The sequence below is a fragment of the Misgurnus anguillicaudatus genome, chromosome 18, assembly GCF_027580225.2.
Source record: "Misgurnus anguillicaudatus chromosome 18, ASM2758022v2, whole genome shotgun sequence".
Lineage (NCBI taxonomy): Eukaryota > Metazoa > Chordata > Actinopteri > Cypriniformes > Cobitidae > Misgurnus > Misgurnus anguillicaudatus.
The window spans coordinates 25,897,422-25,919,854 of record NC_073354.2 but is presented as its reverse complement, the minus strand read 5'-3'; the positions used below and the strand labels follow the sequence as shown (position 1 = coordinate 25,919,854).

The window sequence follows — 22,433 nt, the reverse complement described above, 5'->3', positions numbered from 1 at the left end:
GACACATGGGATTACACCAAAAGATAGACATGGGTGATGTCATAAGGTCCCTCTGACCTTTTTGAGGTGCTGGGCAGAAGTGTCAGTGGTGGGTAGGGCAGCCCTCCAGAACATTTTTAAGAGAGAGCTCGTCTCATCCAAAATCTGCTTTAGTGTCTTTGTGCTGGGGTACAAGATTCTCATATAACCCTGTATGAAGACAGAGAGTGCCAAAAGTGAAAAAAGACAGAATGCAACATTTGAAACTGGATAGTATCTTTCAATAGCAGGGGACTATTTTCAGGCACTGCGTAATATAATTGCGCTAGCTGCAGCCATGTTACGGCAGCAAAGTCCTTGATTATTACGCCAGAATGAGAGTATAGTTCCTAGCCATATCTGCTTAGAAAATCGCTACTTTTTTTTCCGTCAGTCTTAATACAAAATGTAACTACAGAAGAGTCAAGTTTTAAATAGGAAAAATATCGAAACTCTTTGGTTATTTTATTAGGCACGATGCTAATGGTCTAATCAGATTTAATAGATTGTGCTAAGCTATGCTAAAAGTGTTAGTGCCAGACCCGGAGATCAGCTGAATGGATTCCAAAATGGTAAAAATCAAATGTTTAACTCTAGGGGAGCTGGAAAATGAACATATTTTCAAAAAAGTAGAGTGTTCCTTTAATTCAAAGCGACTTACAGTGCTTTACAAGGTAACATTTTATGTGTGTTCTCTGGGTTCAAACCCAATTATGCTTTAACAATAAACTATATATTTTTTAGTGCGTCCCAACTTATACTGACCTCTGGCAGGGTCCGTTCTGTGCTGGACTGCAGCGCTGCCTCCATCTTGCGTATGATAACTTTTCCTTCCAATAGCTGCTGCTGTAAAGCACTGAAATCATCCATGTGACCGATCACATGACGCCCGGTCCTGCAGGCGAAGGAGCCATCGGGGGCCTCACCTTCAAGACCTTCAGTGCCAGGCTTACATGAGTCTAACCAGAAGAAATATACATGTTTACATGAGGGATAGATAGTTTAAAAAGACACAAAACGATGAACCTGTGTACTGTGGTAGTAACTGTTAGCATTTGTTTTATACAGGGTTCCCCCACCATAGTTAACTTCAAATTCAAGGACCTTTCAAGGACTTTCCAGGTCCAATACCCTCAAATTCAAGGACTACATGTGGGACGTTTCAAGTTACATTGTGTTACCTTTTAAGATACATTGTTACAGTTCCCTTTCGAGGGAACTTGCGCTGCGTCACTGCGGTGACACTTTGGGGATGCCTCCAGGGGTAAGTGCGTCTGAATGTGTATATCAAATTCAACCAATGGTGAGGCTTAATGACAAAGACAGGGTGACGCGGGAGACAGGAAGTATATCGCTATCTAAAATATTGCCTAAGAAGGCGTAACAGGGATGCAGGAAGTATGGCGAAAGAGACGCAGCGCCTCGTTCCTTTCTCAGGGAACAACAGTTACATACTGTATGTAACCTGTGACGTTTTCATGTGTCAAACACAACTATGCAAAAAAGCATTTTGGTATGAATCAACATTCGCATATAGAATATATAAGCATTTAAAGTGAACAGTTTAACACGTGTGCTTAAAAAGTCTAGAATGTTGATGATATTATCCTACACTACACAGGGAATAATATGTTTTCCAGAAAACTTCTTGCATAAAACAGATTCAAGCACTTTCAATGACCTATATCTATGTATGTATATTTTCAAAAAATTCACAGGGCCTTGAATCCCCCACCCCAGATTCACAAACTTTCAAGGATTTCAAGGACCCGTGGGAACCCTGTTTATATGACTCACCATTAGCAGTTGACTTTGGGTCATCAGGTTCCACCGCTGGTGAAGCAGGGCTAGAGAACCCTGTATCTCGAACAGGAGGAGATGGTGATTGATCTATTACAGACAGTGAGACGGGGATCAACAAAATATAATGAAAATGGCGTATGTTTAAGTCGTTTGAATTGATTGAACTAGATCCATGATACCCCAAACCTCATGAAATTATGATCATGATAAATTTGTTGTCATACCATGGAAGAGCTGTTTCCTGGCTGAGGGGCGGGGCATACACTGATCCAGCTTCTCCCTCAACTGCTGCTCCAATAAATGCATGTTAGAGTCCCGCAGGTCAAAGGTTAAACTCAACCCTGAGCCTTAGAGATGAAAAAGCAAGATAATCAATACAAAATGCCTTGTGTATCCTAAATCTACAGTTTTTTACAGTTGTATCTTACCTGTGCTGCTCTCGGTGGTACCACAGACTCTCTGGTACACCTGCAGCTCACATTGTAGTTTGTGCAGCAGACGCTGACTCTCACTCAACTGCTGCTGGAGAACATTCACTTCATGCTGTAGCCTGTTTACAGACCCATACAAATGTACACGTATGTTCATTTTCAACCAGATATAATACACATTTAAGTGCATATTGTAGGTTTTGCTATACCTGGTGCTGTTGTCCAGTTGGTTCTGTTTGTCCCGTTTAAGCTGCTGTATCGCCTGAGTCTGCTCTCTAACTTGAGCCTGCAGTTGGCTGCATTGATCCGCCCACCGGTCCGCATCGAGCTCCGCCTGCTTTAACTGGCCACGCCCAGACAGAACCGTCTCTCTCAGCCGCTCCATCTCTTTACAGCCATCTGGAGGTGATAAGTCATGGTGATATTGGCATACTATTTTGAAGATGACACACAGTACATAGCAGGACTGAGATCTTACCAGTCCTGGCTTGTTGGAGTTGTTTCTGCAAGGCATGATTTTCCTCTTTCAGCATTCGAATCTCATTGGAGAGCTGGCTAACGGAGTCGAGACCCTGAATATAGATGTTAGTGGGTGCAGCTCCCCCTGCTGGAGAAAGGTAAACGTAAACAGAGATTGTAATGCAACATAATGGGATTTATTTAATCGGTGTATGGCACAAAATAGCATCAGCAGGGTTTTAAATGTAAATGTAGGCTTTAATGCATTTACACTGCGTACCCACCGGTGGGTCCAAAACTGCATCACCATATAATGATGTTATACCAAAAAAAATGTATACTGCAGAGCATAGGCTTTCTAACAGAAATATTAAATATTTTGATTTTATACCACGAGTCTATTGAATTCTGTATTCTGATTGGTTGAGAAATGTTCCGTGGGTATGGATTATTTTTTGATAACCGCACACCTAACTTGTCAAATGTCTAAAAAATAGTCACCAGATCAATGTTTGTGGTTACTGTGGTATAAGAGAAATAATTGACTCCGGTCCTTTGAATTATTTGAAAATTTTCTTATAATTCAATGGCCTGTCATCAATTATTCCTTACATAAACTAGTGATGTCAAACGATGAATCGCAATTAATCATATACAAAATAAAAGTTTGTGTTTGCATAATATGTGTGTGTCCTGTGTGTAATTATTATGTATAGATTTTTAAGGTTTTTATATATCAAATTTTTTATTATATTTAAAATAATTATATATAATATAAAATATAAATTAATATACATACACATGTTAATGTTTCTTTAATAAATACATGAATGTGTATTTATATATACATAATAATTACACACAGGACACACATATATTATGCAAACATAAACTTTTATTTTGTATGTGATTATATATGATTAATCGTTTGACAGCTCTAAAAAACATGTATGGGTTATTCTTGTGAAATTTGACTTATGAGGTGTCATGAAACATTTTGATAAAAAAGTAAATGCAAAGTAAGAGTATCAAAATAAGAAGCATACAGTTACAAACATCTCTTCATGTACTATTTTTACAAACCAATTTTATTGTCTTTTCAACATTTAAGGGGAAAATTTCCATGAATGGATTTGGGTTCTTTGACATGGAAATATTTGACATATATATATATATATATATATATATATATATATATATATATATATATATATATATATATATATATATATATATATATATATATATATAATAAAAATAAAAAAAATAAAAAGCTTCAGTGCATGTTATACTAAAAACATTTGCAGTAAAGAAATATGTGGTATTTGGTGATCATTGATAAATTTAGAGATAATAATAAGGAATATAAATGTGTCCAAGACCAATTTTTTCATCCTCCACAACAATTTTCCATCTTTGTTTAAGCCCTCAAGGAATTAACATTTTTAAAAAAAAATGTTGGAAGGGGCATAATTGACTGTGACACTCAAGATGGCTATCAGGTGAGCAGTTCTTATTTTTTCTCTCCAGATAAAAAGTTGAAATTTTGTTTGTCATAGTACCTAGACAACTTTTTAGGTCTCATTAATGAAACACGAGTTTTTAAATGCATTTATTTAATGTAATATCATGTTGCGGTAATGATATTTTTTGATAATGATAATCTAAAAAATGTAAATAATTCTATAGGAAATATTTTTAAATCCTCTAAAAATAATGGTTATAGTAAGTTCAGACTTCAAGGGCTTTTTAAAATTCTGATGCTTGACGCCTTCTAAATCTGGTTTTCGTGAGAATCACCCGTATGTGTTTGCTGGTATGAATGACATGTTAAGATATTACAGCTTATAGCAAAAACACACTGTTGAAAACTTTCCGAGTCTCTAACCTGTGTTTCGTGTGGAAGAAGCCAGTCGTTCCTCTAGCTGTTGTCTCAGACGGTCATTGGTCTGGATAGAGTCTTCTAGACGCTGTCGCAATGTGCGAATCTCTCTGAGGTGCTCCTCCATCAGGTCTGCGCCTGTAGCGAATTGGTTAATGAACGGGAAACTTCATTCAAAACATGATTTACATATCCACATAAAGCATGACACCTCAATATAACATCAATATAATTACAATCTTAACAGCTTGAGTACCTGTATGTCCTGACAGATATCCTGAAGAACCAGAAGACACATCTCCATACACGCCTGATCTTAACGGTCTCGGGTCTTGCATCATATCCCACATTGCACTGCTCTCCAGAAGACTTGCCCCAGATTTTAAAGCAGGACTTGCGTGCAGACTGCTGAGAGGAGACTGTTGAAAGCCATGATGTGACAGCAGGTGTAAGCTGCTATGGTCAGGTTGCCTATGAGAGCCGGGTGGAAACCCAGGCAGAGGTTTGACCTGAGGACTGTGGTAGCCTGATAAGGGATAAAAAAAAGCAAATATTAATGGACAAAAATGAGAAGTATGCATGAGCAAGGGTCAGACAACCAGGTTTACAGTGAGCTACAAAAGCTCATCAAAATCATCCAATTATTTAGCAATTTTACCGAAATTTGCATATGCAAAGCAATGCATTTCTTGTTTCCATGTACAAATATTTAAAAATATTAATATCTAAGATATGTTGCTTTATATCTAAGATGGTAAGTCTTGATGAACAAAATACACCAAAGGGAGTGAGTTTAGGTTTAAAACAAGAAAATAATCTGTATTAGAGAAATCTATATCAAGAAAAATCTGAATTAACTTTTACTTCTTTAAAATTCTAAGACCTGAGCTTTGGTTTGTCTTTTTTCAGATTTCTTCCAGCTATTTTCGGTTAAGAGGAACCAAAAAATAAAATAACCAAATATTTTTCATTGAACATGTAGCAGTGTAATTGTCCACATTTGTGTACAACAGGTTCCAGTTACACAGAATTAAGTATTATGGTGCAAACAACAAAAAATGTGATGTCCACGTATGTGGACACACCCGGTCTTAGTAGGTTAATAATTACTTAATTCCAGATTATTTGTCATTCGTGTTTTAGGCAAAAACTCTATGTCTATGTAAAGTCAAGCGGTATTTGAAAGTTGAGAAAGGCTGCGTCCAAATACCCACACTTGCGGTCTTTGCCACGCAACAGGAAGTTAGTCAATGCAGTGTTTTCTTTACAGCATCCGTGATATTAAAGAGCATATATTGTTTGTATATTTTTTAAGTTTGATTTAAATGATAAACAAGATTAAAGGAAGATATTTAATCAGATGTTTTGTTTTGTCAGACACAGAGCGAGTGGATTGTTTTGTCGGACACGAAGGGAGTGAAACCAAAATTGAAACTAAAGGTGCACTCACACATACTATGCAGTTTTAACACGGTTGTATAGTGCAGGGTGCATATTTTACTGGAAAGCAAAAATCGTGGATGTTTAATATATTAATCATCGGATAATATATTCACATTTCTTAGATTTGTACTTTTGTGGACTACAAATGCAAGCTGATGTCATACTGAAAAAGCCTGCCAAAGATAATTTACAAACATGAGATCGGATGAACTTATAGCTCGCGCACAATTAATGATTCATTGCACAGCCCACTACGGTCCTGCAACGTTAGATCAGAAATGTCTTGTCTGCAAGTGTTAATTTTTCACAAAATAGAGTAACGCGAGTAACAAACTCATTTAAATTTCAATAATTGTAATTACATTACTTGATTAAAATACACTTCGTTACATGCTTGCTACCGCTAACTGTGGCAGACATTTATAGTATTTTACACACCACAAAGTTAAACAGAGTGTTGTAAATGATCAGACAACCTCTGTAAAACCTCAACATCATGCACACAAATGTGTTAAACAGCACAATCCATTCAGTGAATCTCATCTACAGTGGAAATGTTCAGTGACAGTTAGTGTTAGTCATTATCGCTACACTCGAATGCGCGTTCACTATTTGCAAGCTGTCTCTGGAGCGTTTGAAGCTCTTGATGAACCTCTGCCAGTGAGAACCCTCCACCGTAATGGTGACGGGTCCTTAAGGGATGAGTTTGAGGGTCAAACACAGGTGGACAGGACATTTGAGATGAGGGGTTGAGGACACAGTGAGGGGAAGAGGAGGAAGAATGGGAGGTGGACAGAGGTCCAGTTGAAAAGCCTGATGGAAAAAGACAGAAGATAGGAGATCTAAAAAAAGATATATAATTGAGCGTCTTTGCTTAGAAGCAAAAAAAGAAAACACTCTTTCGATCACTACTTTATAAATAATTATTGCTGATGCTAATAAGGAAACTGTGAGTAATCAATAATCTGTGATTTCATACCCTTGCTCTATTCCTACCTGTTTGTGCTTGGGTTTCCATTGGCCTGTGTGTTGTGCAGTGCATGCTGGGACATGTGTTGGATGACTGGTGGCTGTGAGAGGATGTAATGGATGGTGCATTGGATGGATGTAATGAAGCTGTGCCTCTATGACTTTGTGAGTCTGAAAAAAAACAGATGGAGGATGAAAAGATGAATGTTGGATGTGAAAATATGAAAGACAGAATCAAACAAAAGCATGTGAATATATGTTTAAAAACCTGTGGCACTCCTTGTTGCCCCCTCTTGGCCATATTCGCTTGCAGCATCCAGTTCAGAGCACAATTCTAGATCCTCATTGGTTGAGCCGTGGTCATCTGACACAAAAGAAGTCCTGTCTGATTGATCTCCTGGCTCGGATAGGGCGTTGCTGCTTGCAGGTGTATCCGATCGCGGCTGTTGCTGGTCGAGTTTAGAGCGCAGCGACTCGATGAGTTTATCTTTCTGTTGTAGCTCTTTACTCAACCTGAGAGCAGAAACACAGACTATTATAATATGCATATATATATATATATATATATATATATATATATATATATATATATATATATATATATATATATATATATATATATATATATATATATATATATATATATATATATATATATATATGCCACCAAACATAAGCTCAGTGTCTTAAAACAGAACTTAAATATCTAACAATTTAATCTTATTTAATATCTATTTATTTAATATCAAGTACTGTATGAGTAATTCATGTATTTACTCAACTTTCAACTTAAAAGCAAACAAAACACACCAGAGAAGAATTTCATTATTGCTCAACAAAAATAAGTGATATCAAACAAAATGATAATTGAATTTATGTAATTGTCAAACATAATGTAATCTTCTAGCTCATCTAAGCCCATGCACCTGGACCCAACTTGGGTTGTACATGTAAATCTGCAGCTTAGTCTCTGCGTTTGGCACATGTTCACAGTGCATCCAGTATTCGGTGCATTAGGCTAATTTTGTACCCACATTTCATTGTAAGCTGGATTAATTAGAGCCTGTTTGTGTTTAGTCTGAGCTGAAGCCAGATCACACACAGAGAAGGAAACATCACTCCAGTGTCTGTCATCTGTATCACATGTGCTTTCTCTGTCGTTTACAAGGTTCACATGCTAAAGAGTTACAGTTTCAGCAAATGTGAAAATCCAAGTTCAAGATTTCTTTCATTTAAGCCTTTAGGATTTCAAAAAAGCATGACGTACAATGAATAAATAATTTATATTATGCATGATGTCTAGTTCACTTAATACATGGAGAATTCTTTAGATTTAGGGATTCTCCGATCAGGATTTTTGCAGCCGATACCAATGCCGATACCGATTTTCAAGGTGATATGCAAGCTCTTTGATGACTGTAACGGTTAAATTAGATGTTGCCTTTATTATATTACTTGTAGTTATTAGGTATATTATTATTTTAATAGAGAATCAAATAAATTAGTACAAATATTTCTTCTGCAAAGAGAAATTTATTATGCCTTAAAAAGGTTTATGTCTGCTAAAAGTACTGAAAATAAAACACTTCACAGTCTTTACTGTATGAATTAAATATACACGCATTCGTATGAAGTACAAAAGTTTTTCAGTCAAGAGCAGAGAGATGAATTAGGTTACTGTAGCTTTAAGACGTGAGTGAGATCGCTCTGTACATGTGCACTGTGATGACAGGCTGCGGTGTGTGCGCGCCCACATCAAGTGTATGCGGACAAGAGCAGTTGTGAGAAAAATAAAAGTTTAAACGGTCAAAACTTTCAAACGCATGCAAATAATAAACTTTCAGCATGAGGATGCAATTGTCTGCGATAGATATGTGTTGTATACGCATTTTGATGGGGATGTGAAGATGCCTTGCGCTGTTAGGACCGAAGCGCGTCCTCATAGTAAATACACATATCTCTGTAAAGGCAAAGAGAGAAATCCAAATCTGCACGTCACACACGAGCAAAAGGTTATAAAAATCCTCGCACTGTGTAAAAATGCTCTCTAATTGCAGCCGCATTCAGGAGCCCTATGATGACAAAAGTAAACAGAAAGATCAGTTCATGAGATTGGCAAATTTAGCGAGTACCGATCGAGTCATTTAATGCCGTTAACGGCCAATACTGATCTGCGGCCGATCGATCGGAGCATCCCTAATAAGATTTAATATATTTGTCTTGTTTTCCAGTACAGATTATCTAAAATCATCCTAAATTGTGATACATTTACTTGAGAAGCAAAATGACATAGGATATTACAATTTAATAATATATATTTAATAAAATTATTAACTTTATACTTTATATGTAGATTTTTAGCAGCATCTGGCAGTGAGATTGCGAATGGCAACCAACGGTTCACTCCACAGCTGACCCCTCTCTTTCCAAAAGCTACGGTAAGCATAGAGAAGTTACGCTAGCATCAAAGGACAAACATTTGAGACAATGTAGTAACAAAACGCGCTCTACAAAACAATCTGTCCGCCCAGGGCCACTGCAGAAACATGGCAGCACAAAATGACAACTCCCATGCAAGGGGACCCGCGGTGTATGTGGATAAAAATGGCTTATTCTGAGGTAATACAAACAATATAGTTTATTATATAAGGTCTTTATACACCACTGATAACAGTTATGTATATTATATAGCATTTTTGTAAAGAAATCCATCTAGAAGTTACACAATGCACCTTTAAGCACAACAAAAAATATACTTAAATTAAGTACTAAATAGAGATGAAAGTAAAAAGTTTTTATTAATGGCAAATGTTTTATTGTTTTAAACATAAAGCCGCCTAATTTTAATAATTTTATTCATAAAAAGGTCATTTTGCTTTTTAACCAAATGTATTTCAATTTAAGAATATATGGATATTTGTACTGAAAAACAAGACAAAAACCCTAAGAAATGCGCATTTTTACATTTTGTAAGCAGATATGTGACAATGACTAGTGATGCGCAGGTCATCAGAAATTTGCGGGGCGGGTCATTAAAAACAAAATGAAGAAACATGTATGTTGCGTGCAATTCCCCGATAGCCTATTAAATATTTGGGAATATATTTTTTCATATTTTATTAGGTTCTTTGATAGGGTTAAAATATAGGCCTACAGAACTTAAGCAAAGTAACTTGATGTACCCAAACCTTTGGCCGTACGTCACAAAAGCGTCAAGTAGCTCGCCCTGCCAGCCACGACAATAAAACGAACGGACGGAGAAGTGAAGATGAAAGACGAGGTGTGGGAGAAATTAAGGTCGGAATTTGTGAATAGATAATACAAACACTACGGTGTAAAGGTTAAAATGCGATAATATAGCCTCTTTTCATTTACATTACAAATGCCTAGTATATCTATTTTAATGTTCGCTGGTAAGGGGCGGGTTGTAAAAATAGGTACAGTGGTGCCGGACGTGCCAAGTATTTCATAAAAGCACGACCCGCGGGTTGGAAAATACCGTCCCACGCATCACTAACACCAAAGATGCTCTTTGGAATATTAAAATGTATTCGTCTCAGCACTGAAATGCACAATTTTAAAATTAAATTTTTTTTTTAAATAGTAAGCATTTGTACTAGCACATCAAATCCAACAAAAATACAAAATTGAATCCACAGGAGCTACCAGACACTGTGATGAACAAATAAACCGCTCTACTTTCCTCTATTCAATACCCAACAACTAAAGCAACTATCCCAAAAGTTTTTTCGTCATATATAGGCCTACTGGACAAATCTACCTACAACAGTAAACCTGTAAAACCCTATTGACATTTAAAACTCTTACTTCTCCATCTGTCTGTGCAGTTGTTTCTTTAAAACTGACAATTCTCTCTTCTGCACCTGCCATTCCCACAGTGAAAAGGAGAAGAGCGAGTCACGGTATATGGGGCTGTTTTTGGACAACATGGACCTCCACAGTGGGGCCATGGTCCCACGTCCAACCTGACCACCTGCACTCCCCTGCGACCCGGTTATAGTCACTTCATCTCCACCTCCAGTATTCAATGCCGACTGGGGAACGCAGAGCAGCAGATCGGGGGCCACCGATCTGGCCGCCGGCGTAGCGTCCGTCAGCTGGATCTCCGTTGTAACTGAACCGTGATCATTCACGTAATAAGATCTGGGGGGTGCCCGGATAGCGAGGATTAGTGGGGGAGGAGTTGGGAATCTCCAACAGGCAGACAGCAAAGCAAATCCCTAGATTACACAAAGTGCCGATGCCCAGAGTGTACTCCGTTTGTCCAATCCCCAACGGAGAGTTTTACTAGATACACATCCGCAAAAATGCAGAAACAGTGATGTCCAGCATTGTACGTCTCCTGTTTAGGTCCTTTTTTAAGAACAATCCAACGCCATGAAAAAATAACCCAAAATTCCTGATTTTAAAGAAACATAAAACACTACTGTTGAATGTTCAGAGTGTACTTCTCTTTAGGAACCAGTCCCTTTGGAGTCCTCTATTTATTCCCAAAAGAGGAAAAGGCTAATCAAGAGTGTCTTCCTGAAACGTGACGTCCTTCCCCATGAGCTCCTAAACACAACAAACATAAAGTGTGTGTCTGGATCCTTGCCATCGGGCTGATGTGTTCCTCTACGCATAAATGGGTACTACAGTCAAAAGAGAAACATCCGTTCTCCGGTGATCAAACATAAAGCATGTTCAACCTTTTACGTAATTTTGAAATCAGTCAACCTTAAAAAAAGAGAGATTTTTTTGGAAAAAAAAAAACAGAAAGGCAAAGTATAACGTCTGGGCTGATTTTGTAAAAAATATTTTACAGTTATGTCTCTATTATATCATAATTGTAACTCGTCCAATACTGGTAAAAATGAAAGAGACGTTCATAACATCCTTACTGATAAAACCTGATCCAGCATCGTATCCAAAAATGTCCAAATGACAAAAAAAACAGGGGAATCCTTTTCCACGTGCAAGTTAATACTGATGTGTCCCTCCTCTTTTGCCGTTCAGTCACATGGTCTCTCAGGCTGTCCTCTCTATCTTTTCATTGCACTCTCTCTTACATCCTCTCTCTCTTTCTCTTCAACTGCCTTGACCTATTTCACTCCTGAGGTTTTACTAACTTAACCTGATTAGTGCACTAAACACCCAATCCAAAGCCTGGTGCTCACAGCACGACAACCAACCACACGACGGCTCCGTGGCAAACGTTTACGGGAGATCACAAAAACGCATTAAACCAATGCAAATCTCACTCAATTACAAGCTCCAACTAAATGAGCAGATGGGCGACAAAATCAAGTTAAGTCCAGCCATGCATCTGGTTGACAATCTGTGCACTCTCTCGCTTTGCAATCTCACAAAAAACAGATACATTTCCATACAGAGAATTTACAAGCTCGAAATCAATGCAGTCGGTGTGCTTCCCTTATCATGGCAATGTATGATGAAATGTGACCCTGGACCACAAAACTAGTCATAGGGGTCAATTTTTAAAATTGATATATATCCTGGAAAAAAGACAAAATACTAAGTAGAATTTTTAATATGATTCTTCATGTGCCTCTTCATCTTTTGCTATGGACTCAAGTAAAGCCACATAGTAGTAAAACCAAAATAGATATAGTAGTGAATGGGTTCTGATTTGCTTTATTTGGTAATGCTAAAAAATATCCTTTCTCTCCACATCTCTGTTTAATACACAAACACATTACCCTGTTCATAGGCAGACCGCGCAAATCTTTCCAGCTCATGCGTGCCTAACCGGTGACTGCCTCCCAATACAATGCACGGTTGACTGGAAAAATTAGGGTCATATCCTATCCTCTGAGGCTGCTGGGGGGATGGAGTGCTGGAATGGGGTTATAAATGTCCCATGCATTCTGAATACTCAAGAGACTACAGCCCTAGAACCAGCGGTGACATTATGTAGCAAACTCCTGACAGTTTACATCGCCATTAGCTTCCAGCATTACTGAACTGGGCCTGCAGGCCAAAGTCAAATAAGGGCACTTCATAGCTTATGAAAGTACTGAAATAATGAAAGAAAGCTTTCTGCTTTATGGCATTAGAAAATAAAAAACAAACTAACGGAATTCTGCAAAACAAATGAAATTTTCTGTTAGTTATACTCTCAAGGTTGTTTTTAGTTTATGAAGTCAAACCCCCTCAGGCTCACACTTGTTAACAAAATGTTTAAAGTATATATATATGTAAGGGTCACTGACGTGAGCATATCTCATTACTGAAATGATCTTCTACATTGATCAGAGATTTACAACACAGAGCAAATGTTTCCATGATGCTGACTGGGTGAGAAACTAATCACAGCTGAAGTCCAAATCAATAAAATGCCACAAGGCTCTGCGGTCATTCAATTTAACCAGACCAGCATAAAACATGCTACTAATGTAACCGAACACCATGAGACTAAATTGAGAAACTGCTGAGTTAAGACACTGCTCAAATTACATAGGAAATGACTGTATCACTACAGTAGGCCAATAAAAAGTGAAGATCAATAAATCAATGTGAACGCATATGCTGTGGTCATCATACGTTCTGGCTGACAACAATCAATATTATCTTATGGCTGATTGAAAAGAAAATAAGAGCTGTTTTTGTATGTATGCGTGTGTGTGTGTGTGTGTGTGTGTGTGTGTGTGTGTTTGTGTGTGTGTGTCTGTCTGTCTGTCTGTCTGTCTGTCTGTCTGTGTTCAGTCGACTCACCGTATTGCAAGAAGTTCATGGCCCGACTTATCATCTGGGAGTTCAGAGTGATCACCTGTAGCAATAAAACATTTGAATGTAATATTATTGTCTAAGAAAGGTGCATCGGTGCATGTATCGGTGCATGTGTCTGTGCATGTATCGAAGCATATGTCTGCGCATGTGTCTGCGCAAGGTCTGCGCATGTATTGGTGCGTGTGTCTGTGCATGTATCGGTGCATGTGTATGGGCATGTGTTTGCACAAGTGTCTGTGCATGTATTGGTGCATGTGTCTGTGCATGTGTCTGCGCATGTATCGGTGCATGTATCAGTGCATGTGTCTGTGCTTGTATCGGGGCATGTGCCTGCGCATGTGTCTGCACAAGTGTCTGTGCATGTATTGGTGCATGTGTCTGTGCATGTGTCTGCGCATGTAACGGTGCATGTATCAGTGCATGTGTCTGTGCATGTATCGGTGTATGTGTCTGTGCATGTATCGGTGTATGTGTCTGTGCATGTATCGGTGCATGTGCCTGCGCATGTGTCTGCGAATGTATTGGTGCATGTGTCTGTGCATGTGTCTGCGCAGGTGTCTGCGCATGTATTGGTGCGTGTGTCTGTGCATGTGTCTGTGCATGTATCGGTGCATGTGTCTGCGCATGTATTGGTGCATGTGTCTGTACATGTGTCGGTCTATGTGTCTATGCATGTATCGAATGCATGTATCGGTGCATGTGTTGGTTTATCAGTGCATGTGTCTGTGCATGTATCGGTGCATGTGTCTGCACAAGTGTCTGCGCATGTATTGGTGCATGTGTCTATCTATGTGTCTATGCATGTATCGAATGCATTCTTCTGTTTATTAGTACACGCATCTGTGCATGTATCGGTTGTGTTCTTCTGTTTATCAGTGCAAGTGTCTGCGCATGTATTGGTGCATGTGTCTGTGCATGTAACTGTGCATGTGTCGGTTTATGTGTCTATGCATGTATCAAATGCATTCTTCTGTTTATTAGCACACGCATCTGTGCATGTATCGGTTGCGTTCTTCTGTTTATCAGTGCATGTGTCTGTGCATCTATTGGTGGAAATATCAGTGCATGTGTCTGTGCATGTATCGTATGTGTTCTTCTGTGAATCAGTACATGCATCTGTGCATGTATCGTATGTGTTCTTCTGTGTAATGGTGCATGTGTCTGTGCATATATCGGTTGCATTCTTCTGTGTATCAGTGCATGGTCTGTGCATCTATTGGTGCATATATCAGTGCATGTGTCTGTGCATCTATCGGTACATGCATCAGTGCATGTATGGTACATGCATCACTGCATGTCGGTGCATGTATCATTACATGTTTCAGTGCCTGTATCGGTACAAGCATCTGTGCATGTATTGGTGAATGTGTCAGTGGATGTTTCAGTGCATGTATCTGTGCATGTATAGGATGTGTTCTTCTGTGTAACGGTGCATGTATCAGTGTACTTACGGCCGCTGATCTTGGTGTTGACTCTCTGGGCAAGCGAGATGCTTTGAGACAGCTGGTCTCTGAAGCTCTGGCCCATGTAGTAATCAATGTCATTGGAGCGCAGCAACTCTTCAAAGACCTTAGTGGTGTCTCCCAGGTGCTGAGTCAGAATGTGGCAGATGCCACGGCCCTCTCGCATCTTCTGACGCAGGTGAGACAGCTCACGGGCCTGCGCTTGGATCAGCGTGTCAAACTTACTGCATGAGGGCGAGAAAAAGTATCATTTACATATCCATCTTGCTTACTGAAAATAAGTCATTATTTATTCATCTTCATGTTCTTTTTGCAGTGTTTTTATTTTTACATTTTCTTTAAGACCCCTCTGTCTTAACCACTTCTCAAATCTCAAACATGTTTCTGTATCCTTTTATTGCGCATGAAAAAGAGCAACATAAACATTCATACAGGTTCGGAACAATATGTGGTTGAGTAAATGATGATTGTACTGTTTTAGTTAACTCTTCAATTTGCACAGACTATCACTCACCCTGTTTGCCAGTTTCCAGATTTGCTATCTTCTGCATGACCTTTACTCTTCCTGAGCTGTTCTTCCAGTGATGTCACACGTGAGACCAGCTCTTGCAACCCTTTGTCCTGCTTGGGCTGGCGGGGAAGAGACCCAAATCCGTCTGACGACTGCCAGCCCTCGTCCTCCTCAGCTGTGCTCTGTGCCTCAAAGTTCTCCAAGCCCCAGTTGACCTTACGGGGAGTACTGCCCGCGGTGTGATCACGAGTTTGGGCCTGCAAGTTACGAATCAGAGCCTGAGATCGAGACAGCTGACTGCGCAGGTCCTCAACTAACTGCTGCAGATGGGTCACGTCCTGTTCCTTCTTCCCAGATTGCAGAGGGGCAGAAGCTCCCCACCATTGAGATGCTCCATCACGATAGGACAGAGATGTGCACAGCTCCAGGTCATCAAATTCTGCAGTGGAGAAAAACACTTATAAATGATTGATGAAATGCACTAAGAAATATTAGAAATAGATCCAATTCATTCTAAGTGAATCTCCCCTTTTGATTTTAACATGTTAACGCCCCCTGGTGGTCACAAAAGTAAGTTACCTGGGCTACTGGCATCTTCTCTCTCCACCTCGTTCTCACTGCGACCACAGGTCTCATAGCCCATATCCTGGAGGTCCACCTGGATCTGCTTATTGTGCTGCTGTACTGATGTTTCCGCTAAACAAAACAGGACGTAGAGGAACGTCAGGAACCGAGCCAGTCCAGGTGTGGCTTTGCTTTTAAATCGTGTGATACTCACTGAGCATCTCTCTGTAGTCTTTGATTTGCTCGGCTTGGGCTTGAACTGTTGCTTCTGAAACCATGAGTCTCTCCTGAAGCTCTTTGCTCTCCTGCTGCACCTGCTCAAGGTCAGACTTCAGACGTACTGTCTGGTCCTTTAATGGATCCCGTCCAGATTTAGACTCATTACACTGAAACACACACACACACACACACACACACACACAGTGGGGTCCACAAGACTACTGTTAAAATATATACAGTACCGGTCAAAACCTTTGTAGACAAAAATCCAATTGTGCCAAACATATTTATATTTTTTCATTAGAAAAATCCAGAAGCTTCTTTACATTTTGATACACAATAAATATTTTATTTATTATTTATAACATGATACAAATGATCAAATTTGTCTTATCTTTATAAGGCCAACTTACCTCCATACCAGCTGCACGCTCGAAACGTACATCAGACCCATTTGCTGTGATCTTCTGTTTATCTCTCTCAGATCCTCCTCTGATCATCGTACTCCTGAGCTCCTCGTTCTCTGAGCGCAGAGTAAACAATGCCTTCCTATTTCAGGAAATATTCAAATATTAAAGCACTTTGATTGACTTTCATGTTTTAAGCTTTTTTGTATGCATTTGGTGTCTGAATAACTGTACCTCATCTGAGAGAGAGATGAAAAACCGCTCTTCTCCAGCTGGGATTTGAGCTCCATCAGTTCTCTTTCTACCACCCCCTTCTGCTCCACCAGCAGCTTGACCTCGGCCAGCCCCTGACCCTCGACTACAGCATCCTGACAACCTTGAAGTCCTCTGTGCTGATCACAGCTCTGTAAAAGGAGAAGACTGCGATTAGGCAATGCACTGTATTGTATAGCACAGTACAGTGCATAACTATATACTGTAATAACAGCAGATTAGTGTATATAGTATATAGAATAGGGCTATCAAATGATTAATCCTGATTAATCGCATACAAAATAAAAGTTTGTATTTGCATACTACGTATATGTGAGTGTACTGTGTGTGTATATACACATTTATGTATAAATTTAAGAAACATTTACATACAGTTCTGTGCAAAAGTCTTAGGCCACCCCCATCAGACTTGTTGTTTTAGAAGTTTTAATGTCCATCCATATTTATGTTTAAATCTATTTTATTGAGATACAAACAGAAAATACAGAAAATATGTACAAAAAAATTAAAAAATAAATGTTCAGGACTAAATGTCGTCTTTAGGCATCGTCTGTGTTAAGTGTGACATCTCTTGGCACTAAACACATCTTGAGCGTTTTTGATCAGAATGAAGTAAAAAGACTAATTTCTTTAAAATGAGAAATTAGGATTTAATTTTATTTAGGTTTAAGAGATCCTGCACTTTCCTGCTATTGCTCATGTGGAAGGGAAGTTTACCCTAAAAACTTGACACATCAGTTAACATTTTTATACAGTTTTTAATACTACATACACATTTCCTGTGTTTTCTGAATGTATTCTATTAGAATAAGAGACTGAGAAACAATTATATATGATCACTATAATAAATCAAATTCTGGCATGGTGGCCTAAGACTTTTGCACAGTAGTGTATATATATTTATTATTTATATTTTAGATTATATATAAATAAAAAAATGCTGGTATAGTATAATACAGTACACAGCAGTCCGCCCTACCTGCATGCAGAGCAAAGACTGAGCAGTCAGTTTAGAGATTTCCTCATCTTCAGCACTGTCTGCAAACTCACTGTTGCATTCTTCATCCTCCTCCTCCTCTTCTTCATCATCATCTAAGATGAAACCTGGAGAAAATATGTGGCACTGTCAGTACAGAAACACACCTAACCGCATTTACACACAGACATTGTGCTCTGACTGTTGCATGTATCTCTATGGAGACTCGTGAACATAATACTCAAATAAGGCTCGTCTTACTAACAGCAGGCTCTTTTATATGAGTAGGTTGATTTTTTAACTATTTCAGGATCATTTTGAGTCTCAGTAACAAAAAGCAAGTGTGCAAAAAAATGCAGAAGTAATTTTCTAGATAATTTTCTGGCAGCATGGTTACGTTACTGCACTAAGTTAATGTTGTTAAATTTAAATTAAAGTTAAATTTAGTGGTACATTAAACTTTTTCCTGCTTATATAACAATTACAAGGCTTAGGCTTAGAAAATAAGAATGCATAAATTAAGGACACTTATATTTATTCTAAATAAATTCTGTTGTATATACGTAAACATTACTAAACTGGGATGTTGTTTAATAAGAATTAAGCATTACTAAAATAAATAAATAAATAAATTATATATATATATATAGTAGTATGTTGACAAATCAATGCTTTCATATTAATGGCATCTTGCATTTATTTAGGAATGATGAGCAGAGAAATGCAAAGGTCATATATTGGCTTCTGATAAGCTTTAAGAATATTAATTGTTAATCAAGAGCATTTAAAAAGCTATTTCTTTTTGGGATTATTTCTATTGTGTATCGTCATGTTAAGGATTTTGTCATTTTTTAGCACCCTTGCAGGCTCTCCTGATTTTGCCATGTGGTTAAGGTCCTCAGGGCAACATTATGTTGACCCTGGAACAACATCTCAATTAACCAATCAGATTTCAGAAATAAGTTTGTTTAAAGTTTAAGATTACAACCAGGATCAGCTGCTTCTACACTGATAAAAAATAAAGGCTGAATTTACTTAACAATATAATGCATAATCCTTGCATCCATTTTTTTTACATGGAATTCCAAGCAATTTATGCAATTGCCCAAAACTTCAAGCAAAAGTGGATGCAAAAATGATGCACTATATTTTCAAGTCAATTCAGCGTATTATTTTTTACAGACCTTTGTTTTTCACTTATCATTTCTCTCTGATTTTATGGTTCAGTTATGGTTAGTGGCACTTGCATGTGGGGGTAAATTGTGCTTGTGACTTTAAAAAGATGCAGAAGAAGAGGGTAACTTATTTTTCACCTTAAGTATTTTTCAATAAATAATTTACTGAGAGTCAAAATAATCAGGGTAAAGACATACAAAAAGTATTCATTTTATATAAGAAAGCAGACTAAACATTCATTTCACTTATTTAGCAAATGTTCATAAATGCATCTGTTAGGCAGCAACACAATGTATGCAACTCACTTGGTATAAGTGCAAACACTTTGTTCATTACAAACCTCACGTCCTCTTACTTTGCATGCAGATGAACAATTCTGTTATTATACATTAGGCTAAAGGCTATATAATGGCCTATATTAAATAATAATTATAAATAAAGCCCTGGCAATGAAACAGTCCTGTTTAAGTAATACAGTCATGCACACATGCTATCTAAATATATTGAATAGATAGATGTTGTCTACAGTCTAAAGTGAACACAGTGACTAAAATATATTAGAATTTTTGGTACAGAATGAATATATTAATGTTGCTTTGCTTTTATAAATTACAGTTAATTAGATGATAACAATGACATATATTAGTAAAAATTATTAAGCAATTACAATTAATTCTCTAAATTAAAAACAAAGTATCACATAAAAACCTCATGCGCACAGGTAAGTGAAAGCACAAACAAGTTAGACATAACATTATTAGAATCCTACAATCATTTCAGACACCCTAGTGAAATAATTCATAAGCACTCAAATATTATTATTACTTATTTGTGACTGTGAAACACAAGCTAAAGTCTCATATCCTATTATAAGATTGCAATCTTTGACATGACCTTACTTAAAGATATCAATATTAAAGATATCAAGGTTATATTTTCACAGAATGTTCTTTGCATTACATAAGATGATTTTTTTTGTGAAAAACAGTAAATCACGAAAAATGACTTTGCTTGGTTTTCACAGCCTGGGTCACAGTTAAGCTTTTCTTCATATTCGAACATGCTCGTCTAGCTAGCGAAATATTAATTCAATGCAATGATCAAAGCATCAGTTGTCCTCAGCAGCCTGGGAGGACACATTACAGACCAAACTTCAGCCCACCCCACCTCCAAATTCAGCACGAGGTTTGGCTGCCTGTCCCGTATCCATGGACACCAATGGATCCAAAACAGCCTGCTTAAAAAACAAGCAAACAGTACAATAAAAATTGGAAACGTAGCAGACATATCATGTATTTATTCATGTATTTTATAGAAGCCTTGACTTACCTTGTGATTAATGCAGTTGGGCTCCTGTTGTCCAACTCTCTCTTTTAGCTCCTGTAGTTCTTGGCTCAAGCGCTCGACCAATGGCAAATCCGATGGTTCCACGAATTGCATTTGTAAGTCCTAAAAAATGAACTTCACTAAATATATGGTATATCGCCTGTAAAATGTAATGTAAAATCATATGTGACCCTGGACCACAAAACCAGTCATAAGTTGCACGAGTATATTTGTAGCAATAGCCAACAATACATTGTATGGGTCATTAGGATTTTAAAGGGAAACACCACCAGTTTTCAATATTTTCCTATTTTCTTACCTCAACTTAGACAAATGAATACATACCCATCTTTTTCCGATGCGTGCACTTAATCTTTGTAAAGCGCGTCGTGAATTTGTTAGCATTTAGCCTAGCCCCATTCATTCCTTAGGATCCAAACAGGGATGAATTTAGAAGCCACCAAACACTTCCATGTTTTCCCTATTTAAAGACTGTTACATGAGTAGTTACACAAGTAAGTAAGGTGGCACAAAATAAGACGTGGCGATTTTTTAAGCGAATAAAAAATAAGAACTATACTATATGGTGGAAGAGCACTGCATTCAGACTAGCAGCGACTAGCAGTAGCAGAGCGGCGCGATCTCATTGGTTTCAATGGAAGCTTGGCGACTTCCGGCGACAGTGACCGTTGGCGACTGGATGGGGCGTGTACAGTCGCGCCACAATGTTGAGAAATGTTTAACTTTATGCAAATTGCGAGCGACTTTCGGGAGCGACTACCAATGAGAACAAAGCAGTGGAGTTCGCATCATCTGTTACTGGAGTGGACGTTACTCATTTGTTTATGACAACCAGATATAGAAATGCTCTTTTGAAAGAAATGAGCGACACACAGCGACAAAGTCGCTTATAATGTGAATGTACCTTTAGTCTGCAGCACCTTGGGCACATTAATATTGACAGAAGTTTGAGCGTGAGGGGAAGTAGTCAGTAGTGATGATGTTACTGCACGTCGAAGATTTTCAAATAGTTGTATCTCAGCCAAATATTGTCCTATCCTAACAAACCATACATCAATGGAAAGTTCAATTAAGACCCAGACTGGTTTTGTGGTCAATGTTCACCTATACCCAAGACCAGTTCACAAACCTTGATGATTTCCTCCTTAACGTTGACGGTCCTAGTCAAGGCCTCTAAATCTGAAGCCTGGGCCTGAAGTTGCTCTTGGTTGGATGCCAAGGTACAGCGCAGGGTGGTCAGCTGATCCTGGGCCTCTCTTTCTCTGCGCAGAGCCAGCTGGAGCTCATCGCGGAGCGTCTGCGTGTCTTCGAGGATCGACCGAGGGCTCGTTGACCCAAGCTGTTTGCGTAGCTCCTGCAAGCGAGAGGTCTGCTCGACCATCACCTGACCCACACGCTCAGCAGAATCCTGGGAGATACGATGTTATAGATGAACGCATATATTAATGTGTATTTTATAAGCATCTCTTATACACTGACATTACGATGTCTGCAGTTTGGAGGTCAGTGATGGGATGTTACCTTGATGTACTGCTCTCTGGCGTTGATGGCGTTTAGCAGATCCTGGACCTGCTGGTGGTGCTCTTGAGTCTGCCTGCTGCGGTCCGACAGCAGCTCTTGAAACAAACGCTCCTTCAGCTGCAGACGAGACTTGAGCTCCTCGGCCACCTCGCCGGACGAGACCGACACCTTACTAAGCAGAACCGCAGTCATCCCCTGCAGGAAAACAGTTGTATTGACAT

The 22,433-nt window shown here is 38.5% G+C and overlaps 1 protein-coding gene across 9 annotated transcripts in view; it reads right to left on the bottom strand.

The window, feature by feature from the left end:
• The window catches only part of pde4dip (phosphodiesterase 4D interacting protein), an 82,995-nt gene that overhangs the window by 4,739 nt on the left and 55,823 nt on the right, over positions 1–22,433 (bottom strand). For 5 of the 9 annotated variants that reach the window (XM_073856199.1, XM_073856200.1, XM_073856195.1 and 2 more), the window contains 24 exons: positions 22,213–22,407; positions 21,821–22,099; positions 20,674–20,793; positions 20,512–20,581; positions 18,172–18,296; positions 17,154–17,323; positions 16,926–17,061; positions 16,508–16,679; positions 16,309–16,425; positions 15,733–16,168; positions 15,207–15,442; positions 13,741–13,795; positions 7,274–7,518; positions 7,033–7,176; positions 6,646–6,849; positions 4,850–5,119; positions 4,600–4,731; positions 2,731–2,859; positions 2,462–2,651; positions 2,250–2,371; positions 2,046–2,168; positions 1,816–1,908; positions 784–977; positions 58–189 (listed from right to left, as the gene is read on the bottom strand). In XM_073856199.1, the coding sequence (XP_073712300.1) occupies positions 58–189; positions 784–977; positions 1,816–1,908; positions 2,046–2,168; positions 2,250–2,371; positions 2,462–2,651; positions 2,731–2,859; positions 4,600–4,731; positions 4,850–5,119; positions 6,646–6,849; positions 7,033–7,176; positions 7,274–7,518; positions 13,741–13,795; positions 15,207–15,442; positions 15,733–16,168; positions 16,309–16,425; positions 16,508–16,679; positions 16,926–17,061; positions 17,154–17,323; positions 18,172–18,296; positions 20,512–20,581; positions 20,674–20,793; positions 21,821–22,099; positions 22,213–22,407 (4,089 nt within the window). The remainder of the gene's footprint in view (positions 1–57; positions 190–783; positions 978–1,815; positions 1,909–2,045; positions 2,169–2,249; positions 2,372–2,461; positions 2,652–2,730; positions 2,860–4,599; positions 4,732–4,849; positions 5,120–6,645; positions 6,850–7,032; positions 7,177–7,273; positions 7,519–13,740; positions 13,796–15,206; positions 15,443–15,732; positions 16,169–16,308; positions 16,426–16,507; positions 16,680–16,925; positions 17,062–17,153; positions 17,324–18,171; positions 18,297–20,511; positions 20,582–20,673; positions 20,794–21,820; positions 22,100–22,212; positions 22,408–22,433) is intronic. The other 4 variants (XM_073856196.1, XM_055187065.2, XM_073856197.1 and 1 more) reach the window with 3 other exon arrangements.